At 42.7% G+C, this 27,808-nt stretch overlaps 1 protein-coding gene across 2 annotated transcripts in view; it reads left to right on the forward strand.

Annotated features, from left to right (window-relative positions):
- Nucleotides 1-2,023: 2,023 nt before the first annotated feature.
- LOC121539282 (feline leukemia virus subgroup C receptor-related protein 2) overlaps nt 2,024-27,808 on the forward strand; it is a 44,729-nt gene continuing 18,944 nt past the window's right edge. For both annotated transcript variants that reach the window (XM_041847657.2, XM_041847656.1), the window contains exons 1-5: nt 2,024-2,816; nt 18,916-19,057; nt 24,340-24,480; nt 25,793-25,860; nt 26,214-26,317. In XM_041847657.2, the coding sequence (XP_041703591.1) occupies nt 2,226-2,816; nt 18,916-19,057; nt 24,340-24,480; nt 25,793-25,860; nt 26,214-26,317 (1,046 nt within the window). In that variant the 5' untranslated portion in view covers nt 2,024-2,225. The remainder of the gene's footprint in view (nt 2,817-18,915; nt 19,058-24,339; nt 24,481-25,792; nt 25,861-26,213; nt 26,318-27,808) is intronic.

A 27,808-nucleotide genomic window follows, 5' to 3' on the forward strand; every position in this document is an offset into this window, starting at 1 on the left:
TGGCATTCAATGATCCACCTGACCTGTGTGCGTGGAGCGCCAGAGAAACACTACCTCTTGAACTATTCCAATCCAAAACTTGTATTTCACATACCAACATATTGGACTAGTTATTCAAGGTCCTCCTATATTGCTATCCTTTTTTAGACCTAATCTAGATTAGACATGATGTCACATATTTAATATGAAATGCACCATCTCAGACAGTAGAAGCTATAAACCCTTCCTTACCTTGTAGATACCAGAACATTTAAAGGCTGGTCTTGATAATCACACAGAAAACAGTGGTATATGTCTATCATAAAAGAAAACACTCGAATTGGCAAAAAGAAAAGTGAGATTTGGCCAGCACATGCATCACTCATAATTCTGATCAACAGAGAATTCGTTTACAAAGGGATTAACAGTCCAAAAGAAAAAAGGAATATCATTGCCCACTAACCAACAGTGGAAAATGGCATCATACCAAATGTGACATTTAATTTATACACAAACATTGTGCCAGTCTTGAATTATACCGTGACATTCGGGCGTCTTTATTTTCGCGCAATATATTTTTTTCTGGGCCTAATAGTAAAGACTTCATTTAACGGTAAAACATGTTTTATTACCTTTTAATTTGACATGAACACCACCAGTTATGTTTTCATCTTATTGTCAAACAAATCAATTCAAAAAGTAGGCTACCTGTGCATGTTTGTCCACTCAAAAAGTATTCCCGCATCCAAATATTGCACTGTGCACTCGCGCCATTTGATGAATGGAAAGAGACATCTGTTACAAAACACCAACAAGTTGCCTGAATTAATTGATGCGTCTTGCTGACAAAATTACTTTTTTTGTAGAAAGAATTGGTGGGACACCTGAAAATGGGCTGAAATATGGGACTGTCCCGGGATGTCAAATGCAGCCACATGTAAAAAATGGTTGGGTGATTTGAAAAGTCATAGTCAATCGATCAATAATACAAAAAAATAAAAAATAATAATACTCTTAGCAAAGGTGTTTATCTTTCATTTACAATCTGTAGAAACTATGAGAATTGAAAGGTTCCGAACTTTTATGAAACATCACAGCACAGTAGAAACATATATGGCAGCTAGAAATCAAAACATGAAGGTCTTCAGAGATACATGTGAGTGGTTGAGGGTAGCTGAAGGCTGGGACTAAAATCAAACAAAAGAGAACTAATGTAAAATATACTGTCCGTGAAATGTATGTAGTATGTATAAGCTGGAAGTGGAAGCCTAAGTATTGTTGTCCAAGAGTTTACTCCAATTAGGGGAGGGGTGGTAGGGTTAGGGGAAAATAATAAAGAAGGAAAATATATTTAAAAAATACATATTTAAAAAATATATATATTTACCCAAAAAATATATGGGGGATTGGAAATTATGCAAACAATTACACTGATAGAAGCCACAATATATCTGCAATATTAAAGCTGATCTTGTCACGAATTCAGCCGAGGCTGCCCCTCCTCCTTGCTCGGGCAGGGTTCGGCGTTCGTCGTCACCGGCTTACTAACCACTACCGCTCCATTTATCATCACTCCATTTGTCTTGTCTTGTCAATCACACACACCTGGTACTCATTCCCTCATTAGTCTGTGAATAAGTGTTCACTCTGCCCACTTGTCCTTTGTGAGTCATTGTTCATTGTGAGAGTGAGTAGCGCGGTTGAGCTACTCTTTCCTTGTATGTAGCCAAGGTGGATTTTCCCTTGTGCTAGTTTCGTTTTGAGGAATATGGGTCATTAACATAGTACCCATATGCTTATTATCAGGCTACCGTGATAATATTGTTCTGTCATTCACTTCGCATGCCGAAGTTTTCCTTATCATTGTTTCAACTTCCATCAGGGTGGAGTTAGAGTTTGGACATCATGTGGTGTTATAATAAAGGGATTGGAATTTCTCTCAGAACAAAAGTGCTATTACGGACGTATTCGGGACATTCTTATGTTTAGAGAAACATAGGCTTTATGCATGTTATTTATCACTTGTTTTTATATCATTGTTTAATAATGATAGCAATTTAACAAGATTATTTATATATATATATATATATTAGTTTAACATTTAAAACGTTTTAAGGTGTTGTGTTAGCCTACACTGGATGCTAATTTTAAATAATACATATTTGTTTAAGTTGCAGTTTCTGCATAGACTAAATTAACAGTGCGCACAGGTACCCAAGGGCAGGCTACCGAAAAATTGTCTCAATATGGGTGACAACCCTGACTTTGATGACAAAGAAATTAAAGAAGATATACATTGTCTGGATCTGGGGAAAACGAACCCTTCCAAATCCGTGGACTTGGAGGAACAAATCGAATGCATGAACATCCCGAATGTGAACAAGGACAATACAACTACCACGCATTTATACAAAAGGAGATGGGTGATGGTGTTCCTTTTCAGCTCTTACTCCCTTTGCAACGCATTTCAGTGGATCCAATACGGAATAATCAACAATATTTTTATGAAATTCTACAATGTGGACTCTTTCACCATCGACTGGATGTCAATGATCTATATGTTGACATATATTCCCTTTATATGGCCTGTATCCTGGCTTCTGGACAAAAAGGGACTGCGGCTCATAGCACTGATGGCCACCGCCATTAACTGCCTTGGGACATGGATCAAGGTGGCCAGCGTCAAGCAAAACCTATTTTGGGTGACGATGCTCGGACAATTTGCAGGCTCCCTATCCCAGGTATTCATCCTTGGGATGCCTTCCCGCCTAGCATCGGTTTGGTTTGGCTCTGAAGAGGTGTCCACCGCCTGTTCCATCGGCGTATTTGGGAATCAGGTCAGTTTATCCCACATCACGCAAAGGATAAACTATTACGTTAAAATGTATGATTTTGATTGTAATTATCAAAATATATTGATTTGCTGATCCAAAGAAAAAGTGCCCATAAACCGCAATGCCGTTGGCGACAATTGGAGAGCCATTACGCATTACGCACATGGGTAACCCGATTACTATATGTGATGTTTTCAAAAAGGTTGGTCTTATCTGACATTTATAGATTTGACATCTTAGATAGTTCAGATGACATAGGTCTACAGTATGGCATGACAAATGGCCATCAAGAGAGTATCCTTACTTGTTGTAGTATTTTAGATTCAAAAGTCGTTTTGAAAAATTATGATACATTGAAAGTGGTTAAAAAAGTTATGATTGAGCGTAGAGCAATTCATATGCATTCACAAATGGAGGTACTGTAATTCTGTAATGGACACCTTTTGATGAGGATGCATCCTATTTTAATAAAGGTCTGACATAGTGATCAAAATCTGAAACGGAGCATCTACAACCTCTCTTACTGGACGAGATGTCTCTTATTTTCTCCCTAGAAATGCCCCATTATGAATCTAATTAGGGATTGGGTAGTCGACCCCTAAATGCAATAGGTAATGTGTATGATTATACTACTGCAATATGCCTGTATTCAGTATCCAGTTATTTTGAAGCCTTGAGTTGGAGGCCAGTTGGGATTTACAATGCAGTTCGTGCAAAGTCAAATAAATATATTATAATGGTCATAATACATCTGAGCTGGTGCATGGGGTTGAGCGATCAATAAACAAACCAGGACACGTGTCTGAGTGATTGTCCTCCATTTATCAGCCCTTGGATGCACTATTTCCACACTACTGATATAGCCCAAGGAAAATATATTCAGAGATCCTATTTAGTGCAACTTGATGAGATGCGCTGCATAGTATTCTCGTTTAGAGCTTGATATTGCTGGTCCTTTTATAGATTAATTAATCCAGGCATATAGTGAGTTACATGCATAGTGACAAGCATGTCCTAAAAACTGAACTGAGATGATTTTCATTGGCATTTTCACATGGAAAGGAGGAGCACTGCTCCTACAAAGTAGCTTTCCAATTTCCAACCAATCACAGGTTTAGTCAGCCTCTTTGCTGGATTATCTCCTTTCAGAGCTCACTTTTGTATGGATTTGTTTTTGTTTTTTTCTTCTGACTAGCCTACTTTGTTATGACTAAAGTAGCCCTTTGTGATTACGTGTTTGAGTTCATGAAAATGAAATACTGAACATACTGTTTGAGCTTAGTTACTTAACCAGTAAAGCTTTGTGCTCGGATTAGAATTTTTGAAGTATTTTTTGAGGGGTGTGTGTATGTGTGTAATGCATTGAGTAGGATGAGGAGTTTTTTCTCCGGCAAGGTCAACTCTACATCTCACCAACCCCCTCCCTTCCAACCTATCCAAACAGTCTCCTTGGGATGTAGCCCTTTCAGTTAGGATGATCTCTTTGAATATGTACACTTAGTACAAAAAAGTCTGCTCTCAGGTTTGAAATGTATTCAGACAGACACTGAAAGTAGAGGCTATAACCTAATGCTAACCTGAATATTGCAACATACAAATATGAAACTCACACCACAGGAACATCCATAAAAAAACTTAGCATGTCCATTTCAATTTTTTTCTGTGTCACTTTTTCTCAAATTGCAGCATGATTCAATATGTCATCTCAATAGCCTAACGGTCAAATACACAACATTGAGCATCTCTATAGCTGAATGATGCACAAGCATTTTCAGAAGTATTTATATTATTATGTTTTCTAATATAACTCGATGGACCTTCCACGATTGGCGAGGTTTTGTGAGAATTCTGTCACTACAGCAATTTATGGAAATGAAAGAAAAACGGATAACCCAAGGAAGGGGAAAATTGCATGGTAGATTTCCACAATATTTTGCTAGTACATTGTATGCAGCTGTACAGTAGGCTACACTTAATCACACACTTAATGCATTAATAAAGGTATGCTAAATAGTCGCTCTTTAAAAAAGTATTTACGTAATGTATAAAGAAAGAAAAATATAAGTGCGTCCTCCTATATAAGTGTATTTACCCAATTGGTAGTTACAGTCTGGTCCCATTGCTGCAACTCCCATATGGACTCAGGAGAGGCGAAGGTCGAGAGCAATGCATCCTCCGGAACATGACCCTGACAAGCCGCACTGCTCGCTTAACTCGGAAGCCAGCCGCACCAATGTGTCAGAGGAAACACCGTACAACTGGTGACCGGAGTCAGCTTGCAGGTGCCTGGCATGCCACAAGGAGTTGCTAGAGCACGATGGGACAAGGACATCCCTCCCCAAAACCTGACAACGCTGGGCCAATTGTGCACCGCCTCATGGTTCTCCCGGTCACGGCCGGCTGTGACACAGCCTGGGATCGAACCTGGGTCTGTAGGGACACCTCAAGCACTGCGATGAAGTGCCTTAGACCACTGCGCCACTCGGGAGGCCGCCCTACTGCGTGTATTTATGAGGAAATTCAATAAAATCTTTTATGAAACAAATACTTTTTCATAAAATCGAAATACAGGCCTACACTTATATTAATTTGATGTAATAAATTGGTCAATGGCTAGATTATATCGAAAGAGACTTGATGATATCGAAAGACACTTTGCAAAATAAGACCGAAATATATCCAAATATTCAAATTCATAGTCCTATTTCAAATGGCAGAAAGGATTTTTTAAAATGTATTTCCTTGATTGCATTAGAATATATGTGGATAAGCTTAATATTAGCCTTACTTTACGAACAATCTTAAAATGGCCTATTTGGAATGCATTTGTAGTTTTGGTTTCAGTTTACATAAAGAGGATGGTGTTGGTCAGGCTTGCTTTGATGTTCCTTCCTGGTCCGCTAAATGTTTGCGATCAGCAGTGGTGTAGGTCTTGGGGACCTGGGAACACTCTTTTCACGCCACTTCGATACTGGTGACTTTTTCGTAGCAGGTTAGGGGAATTTATGCAGAAAGTTAGGAGAATTCACATAGTAGGTTAGGATAATTAATGTAGCAGGTTAGGAGAATTCACGTAGCAGGTTAAGAGGTTAAGGTTGGAAAAAGGGTTAGGGTTAGGGTTAGCAACAGTGGTGGAAGGTGCCGTTTAAGTTTTTTATTAAGTTTTTTAATGAGCATGGCCTTATTTCTATTGCAACTTATTGGATGACTGTCATTCATATTCCATTCACCCAGCTCAATATAACATCGATAGGTTTAGGCTACTACTTGATACTCAAATTTTCCCTATACCCATCACGAGGTTGCTACAACCTAGTCTATGAATGAAAGTTTACAACACAGGTTGAGAGAAAAGGTGACAGACAGTGACACATTCAATACCACCTTGCATACTCTTGCCTGCCACTAGCTGATCTAGGGCGCAATCATTAGACCAACAGCTGCAAACAAGAGTTTCTATTAGACAAATCCAGGTATGTTTATCCCCGTTTCGTTCCGTTTAAGAAACGTTTTTCAACAGAATCGGTGGAATGAATACACCCCTGATCACACGCAAACACAGTTCACTTTCATAGCAGCCACATACAAATCGCATGATCACTTTGCTCGCATATTTTCTTCTTGCATCTACCTGCTCTCCTCCTCTGACCTTTTCCCTTCGCTTGTGGACTTCAGTGCACAACCCATCAGCTTTCTGTGACCAGCAAAAAAAACTTTCCAAGCCAAACCTTCATATCATAACCGCTACACACAGCCTACATCATTGTCACCATATTAGCTAACGTCATAGTCAACATAGCTAGTAGAACTAACGCGTTAGCAAACCAGCTACAATCATGCAGTACAGTCTATAGTCAGCAAGCAGTTTAGCAGTTACAACGGCGGGCCCCAATGGCAATAAATGAATAAAACCAAAAGCTTACCTTGACTTGGAAGAGTTCCAGTGTTGGATAGCCATAGCCAGCTAGCTAACATAGCATCGTTCTCTGTTTGAGCTGGGTATTTGAGTAGGCTAAACTAGCTAACTGCATTTGGGCAGCAGGTAGCCTAGAGGTTAGAGTGTTGGGCCAGTAACTGAAAAGTTGCTGGTTCAAATCCCAAAGCTGACAAGGTGAAAAAATCTGTTGATGTGCCCTTGAGCAAGGTACTTAAGCATAATTGATCCTGTAAGTCAAATTTTATTGGTCACATACACATATTTAGTAAATGTTATTTCAGGTGTAGCAAAATGCTTGTTTTCCTAGCTCCAAAGGTGCAGTAGTATCTAACAATTCACAACAAGACACACAAATCTAAAAGTAAAAGAATGGAATGAAGAAATATATCAATATTAAATCGCGCAATGTCGGAGTGGCATTGACTAAAACACTAAAATACAGTATAATAGAATACAGTATATACATATGAGATGAGTAAAGCAGTATGTAAACATTATTAAAGTGACTAGTGTTCCATTATTGAAGTGGCCAGTGATTCCAAGTCTATGTATATAGGGCAGCAGCCTCTAAGGTGCAGGGTTGCGTAACCGGGTGGAAGCCGGCTAGTGATGGCTATTTAACAGTCTGATGCCCTTGAGATAGAAGCTGTTTTTCAGTCTCTCGGTCCCAGCTTTGATGCACATGTACTGACCTCGCCTTCTGGATGATAGCGGGGTGAACAGGCCGTGGCTCGGGTGGTTGATGTCCTTTATGATATTTTTGGCCTTCCTGTGACAACGGGTACTGTAGGTGTCCTGGAGGGCAGGTAGTTTACCCCCGGTGATGCGTTGGGCAGACCGCACCACCCTCTGGAGAGCCCTGCGGTTGCGGGCGGTGCAGTTGCCGTACCAGGCGGTGATACAGCCCGACAAGATGCTCTCAATTGTGCATCTGTAAAAGTTTGTGAGGGTTTTAGGGGTCAAGACAAATTTCTTCAGCCTCCTGTGGTTGAAGAGGCGCTGTTGCGCCTTCTTCACCACACTGTTTGTGTGGCTGGACGATTTCAGATTGTCAGTGATGTGTACGCTGAGGAACTTGAAGCTTTCCACCTTCTCCACTGCGGTCCCGTCGATGTGGATAGGGGCGTTCTCCCTCTGCTGTTTCCTGAAGTCCACGATCAGCTCCTTTGTTTTGTTGACGTTGAGTGAGAGGTTATTTTCCTGGCACCACTCTCCCAGGGCCCACACCTCCTCCCTGTAGGCTGTCTCGTCATTGTTGGTAATCAGGCCTACTACTGTTGTGTCGTCTGCAAACTGGATGATTGAGTTGGAGGCGTGCGTAGCCACGCAGTCATGGGTGAACAGGGAGTACAGGAGGGGGCTGAGTACGCACCCTTGTGGGCCCCCTGTGTTCAGGATCAACAAAGTGGATGTGTTGTTTCCTACCTTGACCACCTGGGGGCGGCCCGTCAGGAAGTCCAGGACCCAGTTGCACAGGGCGGGGTTCAGACCCAGGGCCCCAAGCTTAATGATGAACTTGGAGGATACTATGGTGTTGAATGCTGAGCTATAATCAATGAACAACATTCTTACATAGGTATTCCTCTTGTCCAGATGGGATAGGGTAGTGTGCAGAGTGATGGCGATTGCATCGTCTGTGGATCTATTGGGGCGGTAAGCAAATTGAAGTGGGTCTAGGATGTCAGGTAAGGTAGAGGGGATTTGATCCTTAACTAGCCTCTCTAAGCACTTCATGATGACAGAAGTGATGACAGAAGTGAGTGCTACGGGGCGATAGTCATTTAGTTCAGTTACCTTTGCTTTCTTGGGTACAGGAACAATGGTGGACATCTTGAAGCAAGTGGGGACAGCAGACTGGGATAGGGAGAGATTGTATCACGTATCAGGAGAAGACCCAGATGCAGACAGTGTCGAAGTGACAAAAGTTTATTAAAAAAACAGGGGCAGGCAAACGACAGGTCAAGGGCAGGCAGCGGTCAGTAATCCAGGGTGGTGTGACAAGGTACAGAACGTCAGGCAGGCTCAGGGCAGGCAGAATGGTCAAAACTGGGAAACTAGAAAACAGGAACTTGAGAAAGACAGGAGCAAGGGGAAAACCGCTGGTAGGCTTGATGAAACAAAACGAACTGGCAACAGACAAACAGAGAACACAGGTATAAATACACTGGGGATAATGGGGAAGATGGGCGACACCTGGAGGGGGTGGAGACAATCACAAAGACAGGTGAAACAGATCAGGGTGTGACAGATTGAATATGTCCGTAAACACTCCATGCTCTGAGGACGCGGCTAAGGATGCCGTCTGGGCTGGCAGCCTTGCGAGGGTTAACACGCTTAAATATCTTACTCACGTCGGCCACGGAGAAGGAGAGCCCACAGTCCTTGGCAGCGGGCTGCGTCGGTGGCACTGTGTTATCCTCAAAGCGGGCGAAGAAGGTGTTTAGCTTGCCACATACGTCTCGTGTCTGAGCCTTTGAATTGAGACTCCACTTTGTCTCTGTACTGACGTTTTGCCTGTTTGATTGCCTTACGGAGGGAATAACTACACTGTTTGTATTCGGCCATATTCCCAGTTACCTTGCCATGGTTAAATGTGATGGTTCGCGCTTTCAGTTTTGCGCGAATGCTGCCATTTATCCACGGTTTCTAGTTTGGGTAGGTTTTAATAGTCACAGTGGGTACAGTCGCTCTGGATAAGAGCGTCTGCTAAATGACTAAAATGTAATTTGTTAGTTAAGTGAAAAAAATACAAAACAATATTTAAGAAATTATTTTGTTCAAAACTGTTCAACTATTGTCTTTCTCTTTGAGTCAACTACTCACAACATTTTATGCACTGCAGTGCTAGCTAGCTGTAGCGTATGCTTTCAGTACTAGATTAATTCTCTGATCTTTTGATTGGGTGGACAACATGTCAATTCATGCTGCAAGAGCTCTGATAGGTTGGAGGATGTCCTCCAGAAGTTGTCATAATTACTGTGTAAGTATATGGAAGGGGGTGAGAACCAAGAGCTTCCTAGGTTTTGTATTAAAGTCAATGTACCCTGAGGAGGACGGAAATGAGTTGTCCTCCGGCTACACCATGGTGCTACCCTACAAAGTGCTGTTGAGGATACTGTAGACCTTCATTGCAAAACAGTGTGTTTTAATCAATTATTTGGTGACGTGACTATATTTAGTATTGTTTTATCTAAAAAGGATAACTTTTTAATGTTTCACTATTTTTATTTTTTATGAAATTCACTGTGGAGGATGGTCCTCCCCTTCCTCTGAGGAGCCTCTACATTAGCAAAATGCTCTCCTAACCTGCTATGAAAATCACTTTGTATCGAAGTGGCGTGAAAAGAGTGTGCCCCTGTAGGACATAGCAGAGACTGTAGGGGCAGTATACCATTGGAATTTTCCACTGTGCTTCATCACATGTTGACTCCAAAATGCTTCTCACAGTTGTGTCAAGTTAGCTGGATGTCCTTTGGGTGGTGGACCATTCTTGAAACACACGGGAAACTATGCGTGAAAAACCCAGCAGCATTGCAGTTCTTGACACAAACCGGTGCGCCTGGCACCTACTACCATACCCTGTTCAAAGGTACTTAAATATTTTGTCTTGCCGAAACACCCTCTGAATGGCACACATACACAATCCATGTCTCAATTGTCTCAAGGCTTAAAGATCCTTCTTTAACCTGTCTACTCCCCTTCATCTACACATATTTAAGTGGATTTAACAAGTGACATCAATAAGGGATCATAGCTTCCACCAGGATTTACCAGGTCAGTCTATGACATGGAAAGAGCAGGTGTTCTTAATTTTTTGTATGTTTAGTTTAAGCAGAACGTAACTCGTCATTTTATGATATGATTTTTTCCTGAGATATTAGTTATTACATGTTTATTACATGTCAATTAGTGTGGTTAATGGTTTATTTAGCTGTTCTAGGCCAGTAATTTATTCTCATCTTCTTTGCAGTGAAGTTATTCTGCCTCTGAGGCAGTCATATATTTAATGTGATATCCAATGCTTCACTGTGGCATCGGAGACTGAGACAAGAACATGCAGCTCGGTAATGCTACAGGTATGAGCCCTAGTGGAATTCACTTTACCTTCTAAAATAAGCCGGAGAGCTTTGAATTGTGTGAATTTTGCCATTAATTATGAAACCCATCGACTGTTACCCACAGAATGTGGCCCCTTCCAACCTAAAGTCACTTTGAAGGAGAGTGATTGCAGACTATGAAGAACAGTAATTGCAGAAGTTACCTCAAGACCTTTTGAGACATTTTGAGTTGGATAGTTACTGTGAAGTTGCCTGTACTGAATAGGCACTCAAATGATCACTGGAACATGATGTAGCCCAAGTTTGTTTTTCTGTATCTCTTTAAATGATGTGGCTCGTGAAATACCTGCTTCCCGGGTTAGTCCACCACAGCCATGGTTGGGTTGAATAGGTTTTAGGAGGACCATATCACTGGCATATCAGTTTTACCTGTATTTCTCAAAGTGCTGTGTAGAATATACAAAATGGGGGGAAAGTGGGGATCATGCTCTTAACTGGCGCTCTGACTCTCAGTGCAGAAGGGATCCTCATTTCTTGTCTGTGAAAGATATTAGGGTCACATCCTGCGAACAGGTTGGTTCTGCTTTTGTTGTCAAGGTTTCATGGTTTACTTTATTATGCCTATTATTTTCCAATTCTGTCAGTACATGCTCTACCATTTGAGGTCAGGGCACCAGGGAGTCATTGGCTGATAATAACCCAGATTGAAAATAAACTGGCTGAGGTGTGAGTTTATACCCTGTTGAGTTGGTCTGCCTGGTAATGCTCAGGACAGATGATGTAATGTGATCTGGCATTAGAAGACCCTATATAAGAGGCCTCTGCCCCAATAACTACGACTCTGATCTCACTCAGAGTCTTAGTTATTGGGGCAGAGGCCTCTTCTATAGGATATCATAAAAAGGTCATATGAGTAGCAGTTGCGTCTTTTTTGTTACGTGTATTGTAGAATATTTGGATCCTGTGTGCTTATTCACCACTGGTGAGTTGGTAGTATTGTATTGTCATTAGTTGTCTACTGTATTTAAACACCTCTTTAAATGTGTACATGTTACTGCAACAAAATTTCCCCAACGGGACAATAAAGTCAGCAAAGTAAAGGTAGGAAACGTCATGTAGTACAGTAAAAACATAAAAGGTCTAGTCTAAGTGTGTCACGACTTCGGCCGAGGCTGCCTCCCCTCCTTGTTCGGGCAGGCTTTGGCGTTCGTCGTCACCGGCTTACTAACCACTGCCGCCCCAATCATCATCACATTTGTCTTGTCTTGTTAATCACACACACCTGGTTCTTATCCCCTCATTAGTCCGTGTATAAGTGTTCCCTCTGCCCCCTTGTCCTTGTGGGTGATCGTTAGTTGTGAGAGTAGTATAGCTCGGTGGAGCTACTCGTACATTTTGTTGCCAGGGTAGATTTTCCCCTGTGCCTATGTATTATTGGATTCTACCGTTACAGTGTATTTGCCAGGGATTAGAGTTTCCCCTGTGCCTGTTTCGTTGATCGCTATTTGAGCGCATTTATGCGTCAACGAAGGAATAAACTCTGTATTTGGTGATTACCCTCCTGCGCCTGACTCGTTTCATCACACTCATCACAAAGTGCACTGTGAGTCTCACATGGTCAAGGATGTGGGTATTAATTTGCATCATCTCCAATGTTGTTCAAGTTTAAATCCCTGACATTTGAGCTTGACTAAAGTGTGACTTGAGTGTGAGGCAGGGGTTGATTGGCCATAAGATATACGTTTTTAGTAGGGTGGGCTGGTTGAAATGTACACACACAAATATTTTTGTTATAAAAAAAAAGGAAAAAAAAGAAAGGGAAATGGTCGGCGGCTCATGGGCCTGTTAAGAATATTTATTTTGGGGGGAGTTTTGCATTATTTTTCTGTTGTACTAATCTGTAATGAGCTGATCAGTGTTCTGATTGTATAACATTTCAAAATGCAATTGCGGGAAAAAACTGCTTTGGAAGCTTCGTCCCCTTGTCCCTATCGAAGAGAGGGGGGTCTCAGCTTTCTGTAGGTATAATTTGTATTTCTCAACTCTTGAGTTGGTGGCCTGTGCAGTGATGTAGGCTGGTGTGGATAAAATGCCAGAGCCTTGTCCCGGTCTGTCCCTGGGCAGGAGGGTAACAAATCTGGGTCACAAAACATCCGTGTGAGTTCATGAGATCCATTCCTGTTATACAAATAGTTACCTCTAAAACTAGGCCTCCAAGGGCAATGCATTTCATGCATCTTATGAAATAACATGAGCTACAGTGGACAGAGAATCACACGTTACATGTTTGTGGGAAGATAATTAGATCAACAAGGAACATTCAAATTCTATTTTTGAGGCAAGACACAGCTCATTAAAAAACTCCCTGCGAGGTGATGTTATTAACTCAAAGTTGTCAAGAGGTGTGACACATTGAGGAATGTATCCAACGATATACCAGTTAGAGTTAAGGGTGTCAACCTGTTGGCCATGGCGGGCAGGCTCAAGGTATGAAGTTGATCTCTATTGAAATGTTCTACAGTAGACAGCGTTAATGCGGTTGGTTTGTAACTTGATTGCTGCAACGTCTTACTTTTTCCTGACTCATCAACCACCATCGGCATGACTGCTCAAACTGGACAGACAGGTTGTTATTTTTAGAGTTGTGGTGAGTGAATTTTTGCTTGTAAGGTGCTACGTGTGATAAAGACATGATTTCTTATCTCAGTCTGGCCTTCGTACAAACAGCAAAGAAACTGGTCCAGTTTCTCTAACTTTCTCAGTAAACCAAGTACCCACATACTTTCTTCCTTAGTTTTAAGGGATGGTTCATTCACTTGAGAGAAGTAGAGGCATACTTATGTTTTGAACCACAACATGCTGCTTCCTGGCATTGGGTTTGCCCTGTCTAGTCTTATTGGTAATCCATCCTTTGCGCTAGACGTTTGTCCCTCATGGCGTGTGTATGTCATGTGCTGAAATAAACTGTGCACTTCCCACTGTACCTAAACACTAGCAGTAGAGGATCTCCAATTCAATTTAGCTTGAGAGCTATCTATGAGATACCAGGAGGTACTGTAACCTGAGTTGGAAGGAGGAGTTTTATTGGAAAAGGAAAACTCACCAAAGATGAAATCCCACGTGTGGAGGGCTTTCAGTGATAAATACAAGAACATACAGGCAAATCTCAGCACTGGCAGAGTCAATCAGGCATGAAAGGTTTGGGTATGACTGGAGCACTGCAACGCCACTCTCTACATTTAAACTGCAACTCAAATGCAACTCCACTCAAACAACAAGAGTAATAAGCATTAATCATCACCTTAGCCACTACAGCGCACACAACACACTCCTGTACCTACCTGGAGCTTTGTGGTGGAGAGGAACATCAGAAGGGGTGGAAGAGAAAGACAGGTAAATAACGAGACGTTAACTTGTTACAGATACAGACCACCCACAAAGGAGGAACACCTGTTCCTCTCTTCAGCTGTTAAATGCTACAAAGAGCTGAAAGGCAGAAGGAGCATGAGCTTGCAGGGAGAAATACAACACGACTAGGTGGATGGCAATGCAAAGGCTAATGAGGCCGGGACAGATGTGTCCACTGGTCTGATGCGGGAGAGGGCGAGACTAGGAGAACAGTGGCATCGTCTGCCCCTGTGGGACAGAAGGGTGGACCTAGAGGCCCCTGTCTATGACACCACCTGCCTGGTCCCCCATCCCCAGACCAAGCTGTACAAGCGGTGCTGGATCATGCTCTTCATCTGTAGTGCATACTCCATGAGCAACTCCTTCATGTGGCTACAGTATGGCATCATCAGCAACATCTTCATGCGCTTCTACTCCATCGACAGCTTCTCCATCAACTGCCTCTCTATGATCTACTTTCTCATCTACTTCCCCCTCATGTGGCTACCTGGACAACCGTGGCCTCCGGGATGTGGTCTGGATGGGCTTAGCCTTCAACTGCATCGGGGCCTGGATCAAGACGGGAACGACCTCCCCAAACATGTTTGCTGTCACCTTCTTTGGCCAGTTTGTGTGCTCTTCGGCCATGATGAAGTCTCCACAGCTTGCTCAATTGGAGTCCTTGGAAAACCAGGTGTGTCCACGTTTACCCATAAAGTTCAGATGCTCTTGGCCATTCAGGTGTGTGTGCAAATGTGTGTTTACATACTGTAGATATAAGGAGTGTGTGTGTCTGTGTGTGTGTGTGTGTGTGTGTGTGTGTGTGTGTGTGTATGTGTGCGTGCGTGCATGCGTTTGTGTGCGTGTTTGTTTGTTTGTGTCAGTGAGAGTCTCATCTCTAATATGGTTTTCAGATCCATTTTGAGTGATGAAAATAAATAATTGTTGAGTTTAAACAGTCTATATCGTTTTCTTGAACGACTTACTTGTTCTGTCTGAAGAGCCTGTGTTCTTGAGAGCACTGATTCCTGCCCTCTCGTAGTAATCTGTTATTTTTGAATCAGCAGGTTTAGGAAGAGAATTATTCTCCTTGCCAGAGGAATACTGCTGAATACTGCCTCCTCAGCCTTCAGCAAGGAAATTAATCTCAAATTATAGAGACTGACACTTCTAATGTGCCCAGTACTGCCCACTTACTAAGTATGTGGGAAATCAAAGTAACAGACTAGACTAGGTGTACGAATACTGACAATGGTGTGTGCTCTACTTACAGCTTAGCCTACATTCAAAGTAGTCAGACATTTGTCAGGTCAGGTGTTTTCAAGACAATCTTTGTTTTTGATCTCCTGTTTCAACATATCCCACATACAGTATTTTAAACATGTCTGCTCTGTGGTGTTTAGCTTGAAATATTTAAGATAAGAATTGTTACATAAACAAACAATATATGTGGCCAAATTATTAATAGTGAACCTAGGATTACAGGAACGATGTGATGACAGCAAGCTAAATATGGCAAAGAATCCTCCTGGACATGGTCCATATTACTCAATCAAAGATTATACATATTAGAGACTCGGCTCCTATTTGTAAATCAGACAATTTAATTTGACATCTTCTTCACAACAGATTCATCTGAGGGTCATAATGGAAATGTAACATATAACAGGTGTTGCAATAAAACCTCTCACTTTTGGAAAGGGAGAGCGGGAGGAGGCCTTAAGAACAAGCGATAAGTCTCTAACTACAGTTAAAGTCAGGCTGATGCGTTTTATAGTATTGTTCAAATGATTTCTGTTATGTTTGTGTGTGGTTTGTTCTTCCTAGCCTGGGGGATGGCGGGTGACTTCCACTACTCGAACCGTCTGCTTTCGAGCAAGCTCCTATGGCTTGGGTAAATTAACTGTACAACAATAAGATTATAACATTGAGAATGCTGTCTTCATGGCAAGTTTAACTTGAAGTTCAAGTTAGTAGGGGATGTTGTGGAGGGTGTGTGTGATTATTTGTTTTCAACAGGACCTTAGGATAGTGCAGCGCAAACATATTTAGACAGAAGACATAGTCAGACTGATCTGCGCAACTGCAACAACAGGCTATATCAGTACATTCCCCGTCATATGTTCCCTGTCATAAGTTGAATGCACCAATTTGTAAGTCGCTCTGGATAAGAGCGTCTGCTAAATGACTTAAATGTAAATGTAAATATGGTCTCTAGTTTCAATTCACTCTTGATGTGAACACGTAACTATAGACTTTGGCAGGATCAGTCTTAGGCAATTAGGCAATAGGGTCCCATTAAAATGATATTGCCGTGCTAGCACAGCATGAGGAGAACCACTAGAACAGGGGTTCCCAATTACATTCAGCCGTAGGACGATTTTTCCTTGAGCGGATTGGTCGGGGGGCGGAACATAGTAATAAAGAATCCCAAACAGATAGAGTATTTGACAAAAACAGAATAATTTCAAACCTTGATTACATTGGGATACGATCACATATGCCTCTCTATTTGTACGTGGGAATGCTTGGGAACAGATTTCGTAAATTAAAATCAGTTTGAGATGATTTCCTGGTGACTTTTCAATCTTTTATGTCCCAAAAAAACCGAAACATGGGGGCCAAATAAAATCACCTGTGGGCCTCCCGAGTGGCGCAGTGGTCTAAGGCGTCACTACAGACCCAGGTTCAATCCCAGGCTGTGTCACAGCCGGCCGGGACCGGGAGACCCATGAGGCGGCGCACAATTGGCCCAGCGTGGTTAGGGGAGGGTTTGGCCGGCCAGTTGTATGGTGTTTCCTCCGTAACTATTGGTGTGGCTGGCTTCTGGGTTAAGTGAGCAGTGTGGCTTGGCAGGGTTGTGTTTCGGAGGACGCATGCCTCTTCTGAGTCCGTGCGGAAGTTGCAGTGATGGGACAAGACTGTAACTACCAATTGGGGAGAAAAAAGGGGTAAAAAGTACACAATAAAAATAAAAATATTTACCCGTGGGTCGGATTTGTCCCGCTGGCCACCTATTGGGGAACCCTGCACTAGAATTATCTCTCAGCACATTCTAAGTTGCTTTGACAATTCTTGTCACCCTTGGGGAAAGCCTTGGGTATGGATAGTGTTGACCAGCCTGAACCACCTGTCATCATTCACGGGAGGTATAATGGTCTGACATGTACACATTCAGATGGATTGAATATCCTACTATGGAGTACCACACAAATGCCCTCCAACCTCTGAAGCCAAACAGTTAATTTTTCTTTCACTTGAGTCTCACGCAGTCAGAGCTTTTTTTAAACACTTCATACCGTTCATTGTTAAGCATGTTTATTGTTATTTGACTCAATCCCACCTTCAGTTCCTTCGCTTTTATGTAGATGAAAGGCCACTTTGTTTTGTTCTTAATATTAACAATTACCTATTTTTCGCATAGTTATTTTAACCTCTGGCTCTGATACCTCTCCTACAGCTTTAAAGTTTGACATGATTTTCATTCAAACAAACGTTTCATGTAAAAGCTGATAGGATCAGGACTTCTGTAGGCATACATAGCGTGGAAAAGGAATGGTATTTCGGAAGTTGTTTTGAAAAGGTTGATATGGGGAACATGTTAGAGGTCCATTGTAATGCATTAAGATGGACTGGTACAAACATTTTCTTTTAGAATGTTGAGTATGAAATGCATAAGACCTTAAGTTTGCTCTGATGTTTCTTTAAGGAAATGATTGCGATTGAGCAAAGATCACACTTCAGTTATTCTGTTGTAGGAATGCTGATCTTTCAAATGTTCCTGTGAGTCTGTTACTAAGCTATCCCTCAGGTAAGTTCATAAAAGTTATAGTGATGTAGTATTGACATTTTGTGCAGTGAATTCCCTAGAGGGTAGTTGCAGGATAAGAGTGTCCCCAGCAACGATGAGGAAGCAGCATGCTGGGACGGTGACGGGGAGATGTCACATTTATCAAAGTCATTGCATGCCACACACACTCTGGTCCTCCTTCAAGGAGCATGCCTCTGTCACCTCTTGCCCTTGTCTCAATTTCACCTTTCCCCTAGAGCCGTGGGACCTTGTCTGATGTAATTTCTGGAATGTTGAGGCTCTAGGAAAATGAGGACATGGGCACATGGCATTCAAATTTGGAAGGTTTAGCAACCCTCAATGTCCAAAAACCACCACAATTGTTGCCAGACAGTAGGGAGAGGGGTAAATATAAGCCAGTTGACAAGGGGGTTGTAAAAGACACAAAGATACTTCATCCTCAAGCACATTTCTGGACTACCAAGAAATATGGCCCTGCCTTTAAAATATGGCCCTGACATTAACTTTACGACTTGCCACACTCACTTTTCTGTACTTTGTACGGACTCATGTCAACACCTAATCAAGCATGTGTTTTTGCTGTGTCTGCAATAGCTGATTTATTTACTGTCACTCTAACAACTGTCACTCGAACAACTGTCAAGCAGTATAGCCAATGCTCTTAGCGGTTCATTAACATATAGGACTGTTTAAACATTTCACGCTTTACTTAAAGTTATAGTGTGTCTATATGTTTTCGATAAGCAAAGCAGTCCACTGAAAGTTATTTTAAGTGTCATTTGTGTTTTCTTTTATGCCTTAAATCCCTTTTTTGTGCTTTTCCCTTAATAATGTTGCTTTATATGTGTGTGGAGGTGTGAAGGGAGGAGTCATTGACTGATCATGTATTTTTGTCTCCCTCACTTACAGTTGGGCATTGCCATTGGCTTCCTGGTGCCGCCCATCCTCGTGCCAAATGTTGACGATATGGATGAGCTGGCATACCACATCAGCATCATGTTCTACATAACTGCTGGAATGGCCACCGTGATCTTTATCCTCGTGGTCTTTGGTAAGTCCTGGCCATTCTAATACATACAGTATGGCCTATGGCTAACACACAGAGCTGGTCAGTAGTTACTCCTTCCTAAGCTCATTCCCATTATAAATATAACTCTTTCAGTCATTATGAGCCTTGAGGTGTTGAATTCATTACATTTTAATGTCAGTATTTCCTCTCCCCTGGGATTGTCTATGTATCAACAACTCATAATAAACGGAGCCACGGCCCATAACCTTGTGACCTTGTTTTCGACTTGCATCATTGTAAGATAATGTTTAAACGGGGACACTGAGAGCTCCGCTTTGGCAGTTTGAATATGATTACATTGCAGCATTGCATCTCCGGGGCTTATCATTGGGTCTGCAGTTCTGTAGTCTCCTGTCCTGGATGTCTACTTGTCCCTGGCAGTCATGTTCTCCTGGCAGTGTTGGTGGATAGGTCAGCAGTCTCAGGGATTAGTGCATGTTGAGATGTGCTCTGAACAGACCACTCAATGTCTCTTCACTCACTTGCTGTGGCTACCACATGGCTGCAATCTATGTAATTGACCGTGGTTTGAGGAGCTCGTTGAACTGCCTTTTAAAGACCAGGTCATCCCACTTCCTATTTGTGGCCTCCCATGTTTTGTTGAAGGAGGCACATTGGGCAAGCTTAGACATGGAACCTGGCCTTAGAAGAAGAACTGGAGCCATGGTGGGAGGCAGTGGGCAGATAGAGGCCTGGCCAGCAACACTGTTGCAATTAGGGGATAGGATGCATATTTTATTTATTTCCTATCTTTCGGCTATAGCTATTGGATTTCTCAGTCAGATGAGGTTTGCTGCTGAGTGGTTGATCCCACCTCAAACTGCTACTATATATCCCTTGTGACTCTGTATTCAACATTTCTTTATTCTGAGAATGAAACTGATACATACTGTGTGTTCAGTCTGTAAGTCTTTAAACAAGCAGGAATCTGTTTCTCAAAGGCCCTGAGATCAACCAATGTTTGATATAAAGGTGTGTTTAAACAAACAGGCAATGTAGATCACAGTGTGCTGATGTCGTGGCTGTACTGTGTGTCACCCATCTGTGGTTATGACTGTGAGCTGGGTGCTGTAAGACATCTGATGCTTTTTGAAGCCCTCTGTTAGCTTGGTGCTGTAAGATATCCAGGGTTTGGAAGGTTACTTTCTAAATGTAATCCGTTACAGTTACTTACAGAGAGAGAGAAAGAGAACGCATGGGATGGCCATTAGCAACAAAATTGTGAAAGCTTGGCCATCACCTGTCCAAAATTGTAATCAGTAAAGTAATTACCCAAACTCAATTACGTAATTGGATTACTTTCAGTTACTTTTGGATTACTTTCCCATTAAGAGGCATTAGAAGAAGATTAAAAGGATCCATCAAATGCATTTGGTGTGTCATCATAGTGGTCTCTGACTTGTGGTCAGACTCGCTCAGGTGGAACAAACTTAAACTTGTGATTATTTTTTTTCTTTCAATGGTACATTGAATGTCATTGAGAAAACAGAAAGGTGTCATAATGTCTTTTTACATTTTAAAGTAATCTAAGAAGTAATCATCTAGTTTTTCTAAAGTATCTGTAATCTGATTACAATATTTTTGCTAACAACGTAACTGATTACATGTAATCAGTTACTCCCCAACCCTGAAGATATCTGACGCCTTTTGAAGCCCTTTGTTAGCTTGGTGCTGTAAGATATCTGACGCCTTTTGAAGCCCTTTGTTAGCTTGGTGCTATAAGATATCTGACGCCTATTGAAGTCCTTTGTTAGCTTGGTGATGTAAGATATCTGACGCCTTTTGAAGCCCTTTGTTAGCTTGGTGCTGTAAGATATCTGACGCCTTTTGAAGCCCTTTGTTAGCTTGGTGCTGTAAGATATCTGACGCCTATTGAAGCCCTTTGTTAGCTTGGTGCTATAAGATATCTGACGCCTATTGAAGTCCTTTGTTAGCTTGGTGCTGTAAGATATCTGACGCCTATTGAAGCCCTTTGTTAGCTTGGTGCTGTAAGATATCTGACGCCTTTTGAAGCCCTTTGTTAGCTTGGTGCTGTAAGATATCTGACGCCTTTTGAAGCCCTTTGTTAGCTTGGTGCTGTAAGATATCTGACGCCTTTTGAAGCCCTTTGTTAGCTTGGTGCTATAAGATATCTGACGCCTATTGAAGCCCTTTGTTAGCTTGGTGCTGTAAGATATCTGACGCCTTTTGAAGCCCTTTGTTAGCTTGGTGCTATAAGATATCTGACGCCTATTGAAGCCCTTTGTTAGCTTGGTGCTATAAGATATCTGACGCCTATTGAAGTCCTTTGTTAGCTTGGTGATGTAAGATATCTGACGCCTTTTGAAGCCCTTTGTTAGCTTGGTGCTGTAAGATATCTGACGCCTTTTGAAGCCCTTTGTTAGCTTGGTGCTATAAGATATCTGACGCCTATTGAAGCCCTTTGTTAGCTTGGTGCTATAAGATATCTGACGCCTATTGAAGTCCTTTGTTAGCTTGGTGCTGTAAGATATCTGACGCCTATTGAAGCCCTTTGTTAGCTTGGTGCTGTAAGATATCTGACGCCTTTTGAAGCCCTTTGTTAGCTTGGTGCTGTAAGATATCTGACGCCTTTTGAAGCCCTTTGTTAGCTTGGTGCTGTAAGATATCTGACGCCTATTGAAGCCCTTTGTTAGCTTGGTGCTGTAAGATATCTGATGCCTATTGAAGTTCTCTGCTAGCTGTACAGATGGGTAGAGTAGAGGCTTTAGAGGGTAGTTGGTGAGTGGGTCCACTCTATGAACTCCTGCCCCAGTGGGCTGATCTCTCCTCCCCTCCCTCTCAGACTGAACATTGGAGCTGGCCTCTCCAGCGTGGCTATTGTTGACTTACTGACTGACTCACTCTGGGAAGCACCAGGGGCGTGGAGGAAGAGAGGGGGCCTGATAGGGCAAACAGTTACTGGTGCATCTCATCTCTCCAACTCCTTGTGTCTCCTTATCGTATCTCTCCAGTCCTCAGGCGAATTTCCAGACATGCATCATCTCTCCTTCATTCTCTTGTTCTCTTGTTCTCTTTTTCTCTTGTTCTCTCTCAATTCAATTTCAATTCAAGGGGCTTTATTGGCATGGGAAACATATGTTTACATTGCCAAAGCAAGCGAAATGGATAAACAAAATAAAAAATTAAGAATAAAGACAGTTCCAAAAGAATAAAGACATTTCAAATGTCATATTATGTCAATATACAGTGTTGTAATGATGTGCAAATAGTTAAAGTAAAAAAGGGAAAATAAATCAACATAAATATGGGTTGTATTTACAATGGTGTTTGTTGCCCTTTTCTTGTGGCAACAGGTCACACATATTGCTGCTGTGAGTGCACACTGTGGTATTACACAGATATGGGAGTTTATGAAAACTGGATTTGTTTTCGAATTCTTTGTGGGTCTGTGTAATCTGAGGGAAATGTGTGTCTCTAATATGGTCATACATTTGGCAGGAGGTTAGGAAGTGCAGCTGTTTCCACCTCATTTTGTGGGCCTACGGCAACCTTTCTCAATAGCAAGGCTATGCTCACTGAGTCTGTACATAGTCAAAGCTTTCCTTATTTTTGGGTCAGTCACAGTGGTCAGGTATTCTGCCAATGTGTACTCTCTGTTTAGGGCCAAATAGCATTCTAGTTTGCTCTGTTTTTTTTGTTAATTCTTTCCAATGTGTCAAGTAATTATATTTTTGTTTTCTCATGATTTGGTTGGGTCTAATTGTGTTGCTGTCCTGGGGCTCTGTGGGGTATGTTTGTGTTTGTGAACAGAGCCCCAGGACCAGCTTGCTTAGGGGACTCTTCTCCAGGTTAATCTCTCTGTAGATGATGGCTTTGTTATGGAAGGTTTGGGAATTGTTTCCTTTTAGGTGATTGTAGAATTTAACGGCTCTTTTCTGGATGTTGATAATTAGCGGGTATCGGCCTAATTCTGCTCTACATGCATTATTTGGTGTTTTACGTTGTACACAGAGGATATTTTTGCAGAATTCTGCATGCAGTCTCAATTTGGTGTTTGTCCCATTTTTTGAATTCTTGTTTGGTGAGTGGACCCCAGACCTCACAACCATAAAGGGCAATAGGTTCTATAACTGATTCAAGTATTTTTAGCCAGATCCTAATTGTTATGTCAAATTTTATGTTCCTTTTGATGGCATAGAAGGCCCTTCTTGCCTTGTCTCTCAGATTGTTCACAACTTTGTGGAAGTTACTTGTGGCGCTGATGTTTAGGCCAAGGTATGTATAGTTTTTTTGTGTGCTCTAGGGCAACGTTGTCTAGATGGAATTTGTATTTGTTTTTTTTGGGCAATTTTAACCGCACACTTGTTTGCGTACATGGATTTTATAATGTCGTATGTTTTTCCCCAAACTCCACTTTCCATCAATTTGTATAGCAGACCCTCATGCCAAATTGAGTCAACAAAGAATGAGAAGACTTTGCCTTTGTTTGTTTGTTTGTCAATTAGGGTGTGCAGGGTGAATACGTGGTCTGTCGTACGGTAATTTGGTAAAAAGCCAATTTGACATTTGCTCAGTACATTGTTTTCACTGAGGAAAGTCTGCTGTTAATGATAATGCAGAGGATTTTCCCAAGGTTGCTGTTGACGCATATCCCATGGTAGTTATTGGTGTCAAATTTGTCTCCACTTTTGTGGATTGGGGTTATCAGTGCTTGGTTCCATATATTGGGCAAGATGCCAGAGCTGAGGATGATGTTAAAGAATAGCCAATTGGAATTTGTGGTCTATATTCTCTCTCTCTCTGAGATAGGCCCTGTTTCTTGCCTAGAGTGTGCTGTACCACCCTGGCTGTAACTTTGGACCTTCCTGTCCCACAGTCCCCCAGAGCTCTTTGACTGCCTGTGACTGCCCTGCCTCCTACGGTGCTCAGGTGTCTGTGTTGATTGATATGAGCACAGATGGGATTTTAGCTGCATGGGATGGCCATTGGCCAAGCTTTCACTATTTTGTAACTATCACCAGCTTATTTGGGTGACTGCTTCTTGTTTTTCTTAGGGGAACAGACGAGGGGGAGGATTGGCTTGTGGTTGGATCCAATTTCGAACATTCTCTTTTATAGGGCTCTGACAGGCAGGAGCACAGTTGTGGAACTTCAGATTCTACATCAGACTCTTTTCTAATATATTTAGGGTGTTTCTAGATAATGTATGAATGGTCCAGTGTCAGGGGAATTGCATACAAACTTCTACACTACAGTATATCAGCATTATTACATTATCATTCTCGGTTCTCTGTGTCCAACAGTGTTCCAAGAGAAGCCGGAAATCCCTCCCACCCTGGCTCAGGCCCAGGCCAGGAACATCCCGCCAGAGGAGTACTCCTACATGGCCTCTATCCTGAGACTGCTGCGTAACCTACCCTTCATGCTCCTCGTCATCAGCTATGGTGGGTCCTATTCACCCTCAAACCACACCCATACTCCTATTATTTGAGAAAACAAAAAGCCAGGATACCTATGGCTGGTCAGATCAATAGAGGGTCATTATCAGTTTGTGCAGAGATATGTGAATATATCTCTCACTATATTTTTTATATTCAGGGCACTGTACATGTGTACATCTGAAGGTCTCTTAAAACAGTGAGGTTTGAGGATTTGAAGTTTACCGTCAGATTCTTAGGGTTGAAAGGTCACAATCCTGTAGTTGATGATTAACTAATTGAAGGTGTAATGTAGCATTACTAGTCCATAAAAGTGTTCCTTCAGGTCAGCTCAGCCTGATGACGTTTTTACTGAATTGTTGGCTGCTGTGGCTGTGTCATCTCAATATCAACGATGACTTAAATGCAGTTCAATTTTTACATATGTCATGCCCTCTAACGTCAATTACAGTGACACCGGTGTTTGGAAATATGACGTTTTACTTGGTTAGATTTGTAGTTTTTTTGTAAATGTTTACATTGTTTACCATTTGATGTGGCAACTTAGGATGTTCAGAAATAAGACAAAAACCTTAAGGGCAAAGCTGTCCATACCAAAGAAATATGGAGTGACACGTCACAATCTATGCCAAAGTCAAATAGTCTCTCCTGTAAGGGTTGGTGTGAGGTTTGACCCAGGTGCGGTGCAGGATAGACAGTAGGCAAGGATGGTGAAACAAGGATCTTTACTGGTGGTCCAAAAGCCAGGATACAAAACAACAGACTATACACGAAAACAAATGAGGAGCACATAGGTCTCCAAAAAACAGGCTGACAACAAACAATATGAAATACTAACTCTTACTGGAAAAACACAATGACACAGGGAGAACACTTCTTGAGTACCTGTAACTCCGTCACGTGCTCCGACACTGATACGTTCTGCTTGACACCAAGGAACTAGAAGAGAAAACTGAGCAAGGGAACACAGGGAAGTGAGGGCATAAATACACAGGTGAATCAGATAGCCACAGGTGACACCAATAGGCAGATAATTAGTCCCGACTGTGAGTGAGGTGCCTATGGTTATCGGAGGAACTGCGACCCACTCCTGTAACACTCTCTCTTGCACTAGTGTAGTAGTAGACTGTCTAAGGGCCAGGTATGGGTTCCATGTGTGTGTCTGCCAGGCTTCCTTTAGGACAGGGCCAGTGAAACCCAAACACAGTGTCCCATGTGGATCCCCCTGCTCTCCCTGCAGGCCTCCTCGCTCAGACTAAATAAAGACCTGCTCCTCTGCAGACTACAGAACGTACATGTTTCTTTATGTTTTCTGCAGGGCTGAATGTCGGTTGTTTCTACGCTGTTTCCACACTGCTGAACCGGATGATTATTGAGCATTATCCAGTAAGTCTCACCACAAATCTTAACACAACCAAGTCCCTCTGTGTCACTGGCCATGACCTGCAGTTATTGCCACACATATTCAAATTAAGATATTGAGATGTTCCTTCCCCAAATAAGTACAATATTTAAATGTGTAGTCTATAATTCAGGGTATTTTCTAAAGACACTTAAACTGACAATTCTATAGTACCAAAAAATATAACTGGGATCAAAAAGATAACTAGTATCATGGTGTAGCAAGTCAGCTCACCCCAGATAAAATAACTGAAGGGTGTGAGAGGGTTAGGATGTCTAATGTTTAACTGCAGAATTATGCCTAAAGACAAATTCTGTCATTTTCACCTTCCCTGAAGGGTGAAGAGGTGAATGCTGGGAGAATTGGCCTCACCATTGTTATTGCTGGGATGGTGGGGTCCATCATATGTGGGATCTGGTTGGACAAGACCAAAACCTACAAGTAAGATACTCTTCTCCCTCCTAGGACTGAACATTTGAGTGTCACGGTTCCCTCAGACAGAACCCAGAAGCAGACCAGGACAAGGAGAGTTGAACGAAGGTGAGGGTTTATTACAGATTCAAAAAGGTGCAGAATAATCCAGGGACAGAGCGGGCGGCGTGGATGAGTTGTTGAGGGTGCAGTTGTTGGTCCAGTGATGGCTCGGCAGCCGCCGACCATCAGGCAGAGGTAGGGTGAAGGTTCCGGACGAGTGACTGCAGATGGAACAAAAACGGAGGTAAGTAACAATAAACCAACAAGGTACCAAACAACAAAACTAACGCTAGACGCTCTAGGACTGATACTCTGATACACCTACTGTTCATGGCTAACGATCCGGCAGGAACTGGATGTTCGGCCAGAGCCTAAGAAGGGTGATGATCAGGACCAGGTGTGCAGATTGCTGATGGGATGCAGGTGCGGAAAACAAGAGCGCTCCCCGGAGCGTTCCCGAACCCTCGGGAAACTGGAGATTACGAACAGGAACACTAGTCACCAGACAGGACCCGACTCAGACAGCCGGGATCGTTACAGTACCCCCCCTCCGACGAACGCCACCGGGCGGACTCCCCGGAGCGCCAGGATGGAGGCGGTAGAAGTCACTGATGAGGTCCGCATCTAGGACCTGTCGCCCGCGGAATCCAACTCCTCTCCTCAGGGCCATACCCCTCCCAGTCCACGAGATACTGAAACCCCGGCCCCGCCGTCTGGAATCCATGATGCGCCGCACCGTGTAGGCAGGACCACCTCCGATCATCCGAGGAGGAGGAGGAGGAGGCGGAGGAGGCAACAGAGGACTGAGGAAGACAGGCTTGAGGCAGGAGACATGAAAGGTGGGATGGACTCTGAGCGTCCTCGGTAGTTTGAGTCGAACTGCCACTGGATTGATCACCTTCTCCACCACAAACGGACCAATGAACTTCGGTAACAACTTCCTAGACTCAGTCCGTAACGGAAGATCCCGTGTGGCCAACCAAACCCTATCTCCGATGGTATAGGTGGGAGCGGGGATCCGGCGACGATTCGCCTGGAGCTGATACCGGTCCGAAACTCTAAGGAGTGCCTTTCTGGCCCGATGCCAGGTCCGGTGGCAACGACGAATATGGGCCTGAACAGAAGGCACTGAGAGCTCCTTCTCCTGAGAAGGAAACAGGGGAGGTTGGTAGCCATACAGGCACTGGAAGGGAGACATCCCAGTGGCAGATGTAGGAAGAGTATTGTGGGCATACTCAACCCAAGGCAACTGAGAGACCCAGGAGGTGGGGTTGGAAGAGACCAGACAGCGTAGCGTGGATTCCATCTTCTGGTTGGCTCTCTCCGCCTGACCATTGGATTGGGGGTGAAAACCAGATGTGAGACTAACTGTAGCTCCAATGGCCAAACAGAAGGACTTCCAGACAGCAGAGGTAAACTGAGGGCCACGGTCGGAAACGATATCACTGGGCAAACCGT

Source organism: Coregonus clupeaformis, chromosome 25, assembly GCF_020615455.1.
Source record: "Coregonus clupeaformis isolate EN_2021a chromosome 25, ASM2061545v1, whole genome shotgun sequence".
Lineage (NCBI taxonomy): Eukaryota > Metazoa > Chordata > Actinopteri > Salmoniformes > Salmonidae > Coregonus > Coregonus clupeaformis.